This window comes from Rattus norvegicus, chromosome 4, assembly GCF_021556685.1.
Source record: "Rattus norvegicus strain SHRSP/BbbUtx chromosome 4, alternate assembly SHRSP_T2T, whole genome shotgun sequence".
Classification (NCBI taxonomy): Eukaryota; Metazoa; Chordata; class Mammalia; order Rodentia; family Muridae; genus Rattus; species Rattus norvegicus.
The window spans coordinates 82357955-82368085 of record NC_141537.1 but is presented as its reverse complement, the minus strand read 5'-3'; the positions used below and the strand labels follow the sequence as shown (position 1 = coordinate 82368085).

The 10131-nt window shown below is 50.2% G+C and overlaps 1 protein-coding gene and 1 long non-coding RNA gene across 3 annotated transcripts; one reads left to right on the top strand and one right to left on the bottom strand.

Moving 5' to 3' along the window:
* Positions 1–227: 227 nt before the first annotated feature.
* Positions 228–7093, bottom strand: LOC147994859 (uncharacterized). Of its 2 annotated transcripts, XR_015686586.1 has the most exons (3): positions 6859–7093; positions 4688–5046; positions 228–3606 (listed from the first exon to the last, which is right to left on the bottom strand). It is a non-coding gene; the product is annotated as an uncharacterized LOC147994859 (long non-coding RNA). The 2 variants fall into 2 exon arrangements; XR_015686585.1 differs by lacking the exon at positions 6859–7093 and having other exon boundaries at positions 4688–5465.
* Positions 7094–7269: 176 nt separating this feature from the next.
* Positions 7270–9403, top strand: Hoxa13 (homeo box A13). The gene is given in 2 exon segments (NM_001271355.1): positions 7270–8208; positions 8932–9403. Coding segments are annotated over 2 exon segments (1161 nt in total). The 5' UTR covers positions 7270–7292; the 3' UTR covers positions 9177–9403.
* Positions 9404–10131: the final 728 nt, after the last annotated feature.

Below are 10131 nucleotides of genomic sequence, written 5' to 3'. Positions count from 1 at the left end.
GGGGGGCAATTAAAAAATCATAAACAATCCAGTACTCTGGCCTTGGAAAGAAGTTGGACTAGGTGGGGCTGAATCTTATTCAGCAGCTGCCGGGTATAGACTTTGTCAAACTCAAGAATTTCTATAATTTGTTTTTGTCATATTGGTTTATAAAGTCACCAACACTTTTAGTTAAATCAACTTCAGAGTTTCCTGGAATCGTGCTCCTTTTCAAATAGATCACTGAATTAATACAAACAAAACATCAATACTTTTATTCAGTATTTTAAAAACCTCTTGTTGGGGAAGGAATATTTTAAAAGGCATACAGAGCTACACGCTTTTTATTCCCCTAGAAAACCAGGGTAACTTTGATACCAATCCAGTCCGCACGTTCTCCTCTTATTTTAACCATTGCACATTTCTCTGCCACATTTATAGGGAAGGGGATGTTTTGAAATAGGAAATAGGCATTTGCTCAATGTAAAAACGTATCAAGTTAGGACTGTGCTGGGGCACAGTTCGAGCGTGTGTATGCACACCCCCACACCCCCCCACACCAATCTTAAGTGAACAGAAATCTTCAATGGAAGGACTCACAGAAGAAGTTGATATATGCCCCCCCTTGCATGTGTAATTTTTATAAAGAAGACACATACGATTTTCACATAAGATACCCAAATCTCTTTGGTCCAGGTTTCTTCTTGATGAAACCTTGGGTTCTTTCTAGTCCTTAACTGAAACAACTCTAGTTCAACCCTTTTTCACAATCTTGAAATATTCTCAAAACCGTCTATTGAAAATAAAGCAGTTCAATGTCTGGAACTTAATTAAACTTTAAATATCAAAACGAGGATGCAAGATAAAATGATAATACAGACAAAGATAAATTGGGTGTAGAGGGGCTTGTTATACTTTTATATGTATTTGGGGAAAATATTTTTAAAGTATGGTTATTAATTATATTATGCAAAGGCAGAAAACATTTTCCCTGTACAAAGGGGGGAGGTAGTGGTCAACTGGGTTGCCCCTGGAATTGCCCACTTACTCATGTTTCCAGGAACAGAAAATGACCTTGTTCAGTTTTTTGTGTTTTTTTTTTTTTTCATTCTCTCTGACTTCCCGATACTTTCTTTCCTTTCCGGCCAGTCCCTTTTCCCAGCCCAAACCCAAGGTCGGGGACTGATTAATGAAGCTTCCGTACCCAGCTACCCAAACCAAAGTGTAAATACCTATAAAAACTAATATCAGAAGTTTTTATTGAGCTGCTTCATTTCCCAGAGCATTGGGCCGCGCAGGCATCCAGTCCCACAGACAAAGGACTTCAGCTGGAGGCTCCCTTACAAGCTCGAAACAGCTCAATGAGGGTCCAGAGATTCTAGGGGAGGACATCTGAACCAGATATACACCTTCCACTAAGACAGGTGTATTTACAGTATTTACAGAGCCAGGAGGGATGACCAGTGACTGGAGAAATCTGAATTGGATGAGAGGACAGGAAACTGGCCATCAGGCTGGTTTGACAAGGTGATTTTTTTTCCCTTAGGATTTGGCATCCGACTGTATTTCACAGACAAAACATTAAGCATACATTCATTCACTACGCTTGTGCCTGTGTATACATTTGATGTGTGAATCTGTGAGTGTGTATGAAGGCACACACGGGGCTGGGGATTTAGCTCAGTGGTAGAGCGCTTGCCTAGGAAGCGCAAGGCCCTGGGTTCGGTCCCCAGCTCCGAAAAAAAGAACCAAAAAAAAAAAAAAATCCTTTCATGAAGGCACACACATCGTTATGGTTACAGTATATAACATGCCTGTAAAATCTGATTACACCTCAGTGTGTACTTGAAGGGTTCCCCCTTTCTCCTTGCTGGTAAGTTTCCTTCCTTCCGTGGCTTTGTCTATTAAGAATTCACAGCCAGGAATTCTGAGGAGCTTTCTTCAGAGAAGGACTCCTGTGGGCTTAGCTCTGCTCCACGCTGATTTCTCACTGATTTCTCGTGGAGAAACACCGAGCCCTCGTCAGCACCAGACTTAGACGCAAGCCCCCTACTTCCTTCGAACTCTCTCCACCGTCTACAGTGTATTTATTGATATAAAGGATCCACAGCCCGGCGCTGGTTTCCTGTTTTGTTGCGGGTAGTGAGCAACACCCTAGGGTTGGGAGGGGGGTCCTTTTCACGTGTCAGCTGCAAGCTCCGGGTAGTCAGGAGGTACCCTTTTTTGCCAGCATCTGTCCCAGTGGCCCCAGCTCACTCCCAGAGTCCTGTAAGCTGGTGCCCTGGGCTGCCTGCCACTCACTGGGGAAAGGAGCGAGCGTCTTCCTTCAGGTTGAGCCTCTATTTACAGGAATTCGGTCCCTCTGCTTCCAACTCACACTCGGGTCCTTTAGGTGAAGTCTGCGCTTCCAGACGTGGTGAAGGGCAGCGCAGTGACGCCATTACAACACGGAGAGACCTCTCACCACCATCTAAATCACTCCAGAGAAGGGATCTCAGGCAGCGGAGTAGAGGTGCTCCTCACCAGAGCTTGAAACCTGCCGTTAGTTCTTCTAAAACGGGGGGGGGGGGGGGGGGAGCAGGCCGAGGTGCCTCCTCCCTTCTTTGAGACTTCGTAAGAAATAGAGCAGCTAGAGTTCTGTCTGGGTTTCTGCTCTATCTTTCCTTCGAGAAGGCTCTTCCCGATGGCTGGCTCTAATCTGGTTCCATTGTACCTGGTCCAATCTGGTAGGCAGTGGATGGGCCACGTATCCAATAATTTGCTCTCCTCAAAGTCCATTCTGAGGTGATCTTAGAGGCAAGGTCTGTGATTTTCTTTCTTGACCTCCCATTTCCACGTTGAAGTGGGTCACCATAGTACAGAGTGACTCCCCATGTTCCAAAATTATCCCCACAACATGAAACCTTTCCTTGACTTCATTATTGCTTCCCTACAGAATAAAAACCTCAAATGGGTCATATGACATTTTCCTGTGCTCTGGCCAGCCCAGAACTCCGGACAGCCCCCTCATACTCACACACACACACACACACACACACACACACACACACACACACACACACACACCAAAAAAAGGGGAGCACTGCTTTCCCCCTGGCGCACAGAGGATTGAGATCTCTCAAAAACTCAACTTCCCATTTGCTGCATTCCCAAATGCTCTCTCTGCTGGTAAGGATTCTGAGGAGTTACCTTCTTTGAGAATCTCTCCTTTCTCTCTGTCCTAGTCCCCTGACTACACGCTCCTTTCTGAATCTTATTTGCTTTGCCATTATCTCATTGCCCCCAGCCTGCCTGGCGTGGAAGCCAGAGGGTAAGATGTCCTGCAAAGCAGCTCATAAAGCTGCTTGGATACATTAGAAACACATGAATATCCTGAAATACAAAGTGTCTTTAAAAGCAGCCATGGAATGTTTATCCTAATACCAGATCAATGCAAAGAAGTAGTTCCAGAGAATGGTGCTGACAGCCTCTTCCGAGTTAAAGTGAGAGCAGGTAAATTTAATTTGCTAATGAAAATCAAATTCGATTAGACCTCTGTTTCCCTTTGTCCTTTTCTTCTCCAAGCCTAGGAGCCCAGGGTCGGTCTAGGAGCCCAGGGTCCTGTAATCCTTGTTGGTCAGGAGTCTTCTAAAAAGAAAAGAAAAATGCAGTCAAAGTCTCAGGCGGGATGCAAGAGGGCTTTCAAAGCCGGTGGACCCTGGCTTGCACCAGTCAAAATCAAGGGCTTGGGAAAGCTGTGGAAACTCCTACAACAAAGGCCAGCCTGTAGCCACACTGCCCTTGAAGGTCTTAGATGAGAAATCTGGGTATATCCGACAAAACTTTGGCATTAATAGAGACTTCTCTAGCTTCCACCCCAGCCTGGTTCTTGGCTTGAGAGTTTCTATGGCTACTATTGCCTGAAGGTGACCGTGAGTGCCCTAACTTCTCTTCCCTAAGCCATGGAGAACCGTGTTAAGTTACTGGTGCTTCTGCAAGTAGCACCAAGCTTGAGAGACAAAAAGAGTTCAGAAAGTCAGGCCCTGCTAGCCGGACAGACAGGCAACTTTTTCCTGTGTCTTTGGTAAATGAGGAAGAACACTGGAAGAAACTACTGGCTTTCCGAGAGCCAGGCTTCATCCTCCAGCCTTTCTTTTCCCACACCAAGCTGGTGTGATACTGCCTGGAGCGTTGTATAAGAAACTATTAATGAATCTTTTCTCTCCCTCTTTGAAAGATGGAGGGCTTACTGTTTTAAAGTGAGTAGAATTTCTAGAAAGTCTTACTCAAAACTATTCCCAGTGTTCATTCTATCTAATTCTAGAAACAATTTCCAATGATGCCTACAGCTCAAAAAAAACCTAGCAGGACATGCAGATATTTTAAAGCAATAAAGATGGGACTCGGGAAGGGGAGAAAGAGCTACATATGCTACTATGCCCATGACACATGCCTAGAAGAAAATCCACACCAATGTATGAGATTTAAGACAGGAGAAGAACAGGGATGCTTCCTCTAAATAATCTGGTCTTGGGGTTCTCTCTCTCTCTCTCTCTCTCTCTCTCTCTCTCTCTCTCTCTCTCTCTCTCAAATTGATAGAAAATATAAACCTCAGTAATTCAAATCCAAAGTCCTTCCACGGTGGGGATGCCACGTATAGGAAGCAAAGCCCAGTAAATTCAAGATGCGGCCCAAAGCCTCCCCGCTGCTTCGTTCTTCCCAGACAAACCTGTTCCCGGTTCCTCTGTGAAAAAGATGGGTTCCTTTCTCACCATTTTTGGAGCGGAGGGACACAGCGGACTTTGGCAGTCTGTAGAGCTGAGGCCCTTTCCCTGAGTGCAGGGCTCCCGGCTCCAGTGAACTGAGGGGGAGGGAAGAACGTGGAGCTGGTCTTGGCTGCTGCGTGGACCAGCAGTACAGCCACTGCCAGAGGTGAACTGGCATAGGCAACTGCTGGTGGAGGCTTCCTGAGCTGTGTTTTCGTTTTCTGAACATAGCTGGAAAACTTCGGTGGCTCGGAAACCCAGCATAGAGCAGGGCGGCGACAGAGAAGAATCAGTCCAGTCTGTAAACACCGCCCCCAAAACTCTACAAAGAGAGCAAAAAGTGATGCTGAAAAACCAAACAGAGCCAGAAGCCAGAACTGTAAGGGATGGGGGATTGAGAGGGGAGGTGGGCAGTCGGCAGTCTCTGGGCTCATTGTAGTTTCTCACGCTGACTAGACAGCAACTTTCAACTTGACCTTGGCCTCCAGCCGTGTCTGACCTGTATGTAAACTGCCCTCAAACCCTCCAGTCTCCAAGAATTGGAGCCCGGAACCGTACTTCGTCTCTTTGTCACTGTTGAGTTTTACAATGCCACTTAGAGGGAGGAAGGAGTGGGGGATGGGGGGGATGAAAAGGGCTCCAAAGTAACAAAAATCAAGTCTTCACAGAGGTTGCTTCCTTAGTCTGCAAATGGCCAGTCAGTAAGAAGGTAAACTGGGGGCAAATCAATATTTACCCAGTACTGCTAAAGTCAGAAGGGAGAGGACACACTGGGTGTGTGTGGGGATCAGGGAAGGTTTTATTGGGCGATACTTAACATTAGTCAGAACAAACCCAGAATCCTGGCAGATAAAAACCTGAGCCTCGCCTTACTGGTCCCGATCTTGCCAGAAGCCCAGGGGGCTTACAGAGCAGCATATGGATTGAGTGTATGTGTGATGCTGTAGCTTAGAGCTAAGTCTACAAACTGGGAGAGGACAGGTCCAAGCCTGGCTGCCTATCAGGGCATTTGACGAAAGATGGTCCAGAACCCTTCCCAGCTTCTATATTTCAGAATGCACCCACTTTCACTTTGACCACTGGTTTCCCCTCTGGACATCTGACCAGTTCACAGTTGCACAATCAGAAATGGATGTGGTCCTAAGGAGGCAGGGTCCCCAGAATCCTTTACCAAAACACTGCACTTAAAGGTGGCTCTTCCTATACAAACCCCACCACCACACTCCCAGGTACAAAGGAAGGCATCGGGCTGGGTCTCCAGTACTTTGAACCCACTACAGGCTAGGGAAAGCCATGAAACGATCCCAAAGATCCTCTTTCTCTTTTCCCAAAATAGAATGCAACACTGAATTTCCAGGTGTCAGGAGTGTCGTGTCCAACTCAGGATCTATGGAGGGGCTTGTTGGAAGCCCCAGAACCGTGGCTGGAGTTCCAGCCAGCAGCCCAGCTGGGGCCTGTTCCTCTTAAACCCCTTCAGGAAAAGGCAGCCGGACTCCTGAGACAAGAGCATGAGTGAATGGTGCTTTCTTCATCTGAAACCCTCTGCGGACCAGAAAGAATAGTTGCTGAATCGGAATGAATAGCGAGCTGTATATACAAGTTGGACAGTGTGGCGGTATGCATCTCTCTCTCTCTCTCTCTCTCTCTCTCTCTCTCTCTCTCTCTCTCTCTCTCTCTCTCTCTGTCTCTCTGTCTCTGTGTGTGTGTGTGTGTGCGCGCGCGCGCGCGCGTGTGTAAATTTGCGTTCCCGTGTGTGATGTGAAGAGGATAGGGAGATACAATTAGTTGTTCAGATATCCTGAGTCTGTAGGCCTAATTGAAATTGTCCTCTAGAGCCTGAGAACAGGGAAAGGAGCTCCTAAATGCAACCCAAGCTTCCCAGAGAAATGTCCTGGGACCCTAGCGCCAGACTTCTCCTGGAACCGACAGGAAACAAACGCCCTGCCCTTGTTCCCCAGGGGTAGGGGAGTCAAATCTCGGCGAGGCTGAAACTCCGACATTCTTGGTAGAGTCTAGCTGCAGAAAAATGCATCCATCCCTGGAAAGAAAACAGCCCCAGAGCTCCCTAAAATACGCCGGGCTATCCTGGGCCAATCCAAGGCAAACCCTCATTCCTAACCACTGGAGAATTTACCTGACTTGTCCCCACGACCTCAGGTCGCAGCCCAACCGCGGCCGCTCACGGCCCCTCCCAACCTCCGCGCGAGACCCGAGAAAGGATAGGGGTCCCTGTGTTTCCCGCCCCACTCATCATAGTTCCCCGCCTCCTCCGTGGGTGACTGCTGCGCGGCCGCGCGGCGGGAGCTAGTGCTGGCACAGAGGACCGCGCGGGCGGTGGCGGCGGCGGCGGCGGGGACGGCGGGCCCAGCGCGGAGCCGAGCCGGAGCCTCTCGCTTTGCATACGCCGGGGGCGGGCCGGGGGCGGGCCAATGGGCGGCCGCCTGGCGCGACCCCGCAGGGCGCGACCCGCCCCCCTCGCTCGGGCCCCGGCCCCGCGCAGCGCGCTCTTCACTTCTTGGGGGCTTTTTAAAACAGCGCCACTGGGGTCTTCTCCATGCGGCTCGGGCTATGACAGCCTCCGTGCTCCTCCACCCCCGCTGGATCGAGCCCACCGTCATGTTTCTCTACGACAACGGCGGCGGCCTGGTGGCCGACGAGCTCAACAAGAACATGGAAGGGGCGGCGGCGGCGGCAGCGGCGGCGGCAGCGGCGGCGGCGGCGGGAGCTGGGGGCGGGGGCTTCCCCCACCCGGCTGCGGCGGCCGCGGGGGGCAACTTCTCGGTGGCCGCAGCGGCTGCCGCCGCCGCCGCCGCCGCGGCCAACCAGTGCCGCAACCTGATGGCGCATCCCGCACCACTGGCGCCGGGCGCCGCGGCCGCGTACAGCAGCGCCCCGGGGGAGGCGCCCCCGACCGCCGCCGCCGCCGCCGCTGCCGCTGCTGCCGCCGCCGCCGCCGCGGCTGCCGCGTCGTCGTCGGGAGGGCCCGGACCGGCGGGGCCCGCGGGTGCCGAGGCCGCCAAGCAGTGTAGTCCCTGCTCGGCGGCGGCACAAAGCTCGTCGGGTCCCGCGGCGCTGCCCTATGGCTACTTCGGCAGCGGCTACTACCCGTGCGCCCGCATGGGCCCGCACCCCAACGCCATCAAGTCCTGCGCGCAGCCTGCCTCGGCTGCGGCCGCCTTCGCCGACAAGTACATGGACACCGCCGGCCCCGCGGCCGAGGAGTTCAGCTCCCGCGCCAAGGAGTTTGCCTTCTACCACCAGGGCTACGCAGCCGGGCCTTACCACCACCACCAGCCCGTGCCCGGCTATCTGGATATGCCAGTGGTTCCGGGGCTCGGGGGTCCTGGCGAGTCGCGCCACGAGCCTCTGGGGCTTCCTATGGAAAGCTATCAGCCCTGGGCTCTGCCCAACGGCTGGAACGGCCAAATGTACTGCCCCAAAGAGCAGACGCAGCCTCCCCACCTCTGGAAGTCCACTCTGCCCGGTAAATGGCGCCCCCTTTCCAGCCCGGGTCTTCCAGCTTTTCTCCAGCTTCTCGGCTCGCGCCCCAGGGTCACTCGGGTGTCCCCCCTCCCCCCTGCACTCTCCCTGGCCTGGCTTGCCCTAGCAATTCTGCACCCCTGGGAGCCTGATCCCGGCTGGCTGGCACTGTCCATCTGCCCTGCCCTAAGTTGAGCTGGCCCCCGGCCCTCCTTCGGTAAGGGGTGGCTGGGAGGGAGCTTGTGGGTTCCAACTCCCGCAGCCCCTTTCTTCTGAGTGCCCCACCCTCCCAAGCCCTTGACATTGACTCCAAGATGGGAAATAGACTTGATCTTGAGCTCACCAAATTGTCCCTGATGGGTCTTTGAAAAAAAAAAAAAAGGCTTCGTTTGGAGAAGCATAGAATGTTGAGACTTGGGGCAAGCTGAGAGAAGCCGAACTCTACCGGAGTGTTATACCCTGTTAAGTGCTAAGGTGTGAACAGTTGTACGTGCAGGATGAGCCGATTGGGGTGGTCGCTGGAACTCTGGGCGATTTCATTTCAATATACAACTAACCATACCCCCAACTAATGCTCCAGGCTTTGACAGAAGGCTGGATTGTGCAGCGTTCACAGCAAGGAGCAAGCAATCAGGGACTGCAAGGCCGGTAGCTCACAGTGAGCTGTCGCCTGTATTCTGGCTCAGGTCGGCTCCCACAGTAACTTGCCTTCTTCCTTATCTTACAGACGTCGTCTCCCATCCTTCAGACGCCAGCTCCTATAGGAGGGGGAGAAAGAAGCGGGTGCCTTACACTAAGGTGCAGTTGAAAGAACTCGAACGGGAATACGCTACGAACAAATTCATTACCAAGGACAAACGGAGGAGGATATCAGCCACAACGAACCTCTCTGAGAGGCAGGTCACAATCTGGTTCCAGAACAGGAGGGTCAAAGAGAAAAAAGTCATCAATAAACTCAAGACCACGAGTTAATGGATTAAAATGCGGAGTAGAGGGCAGCTTGAAGAAACGCGTAAGGACTTGTTTCTTTGCCCAGATCATAAGAATGCGTAATAATAACTGAAGAATGGGATAGAGAGACACTGACGTTTTGCTCTCCTAAGGGGACTCCTCTTCAATGGAATCTACAATTAAAAAAAAAAACTTAAGAAATGGTAAAGATTGCCAGTTCTCCCGACAACCCCACCAGACCGTTAAGTGACAAACTCTAGAGCCAACTCATCAGTCCGTAAAACACACAATTTCAGATAAATTATGAATTTACTCAAATCTTGTAAGTATTTATGTGACCATTATATTTTAGGACATTGTGTTAGACGGTAATCTGGAAATTGGTTACAGAAACAAAGGCTGTTTCCACGTCGCTTATCCAGCACCATCCCCTTTGCATGTTAAGTGCCTGCTCAGGTAAACCTTACTGAAATTCCTACCATTGTTCGCTCTGAAAAATGTCTCATGTATAGGCTAGAAGGGGAAAGGCACTGAATTTTTTTTATTTGAACTATTGCTAAAAAGGGAGACAAGAGAGAATGTTCATCCAAGGATCTTTTGTTTTGATGGTAAATATGGCCATCTAAACCTGCGAGGCTACAAGAGAACCCTGGGTGGTTAAAGAACTTCTGGAAATACCTTTTAATTACTTAACAGCAACCATGCTGGATTAACCCACTGTCGGAGATTTTTCCACAGAATTTGTTGTAATTTTTGAAGTGTTTAAATCTCACCAGATAATCTGAAGAATTCACTTTATGCCCCATCTCCTGGAAGGTCCCACCCTGAGTTGGATTTCTCCTAAAACACACTTTAATTTTTTTAATTGGCATTTTCCAATATTTGTTAAACATTTTGCTAAAGACATCATTTTCCTTTTTTACTTAAAAAAAGAAACTCAAAATATTCTCCCCAAAATATTTAGATGTCTACATTC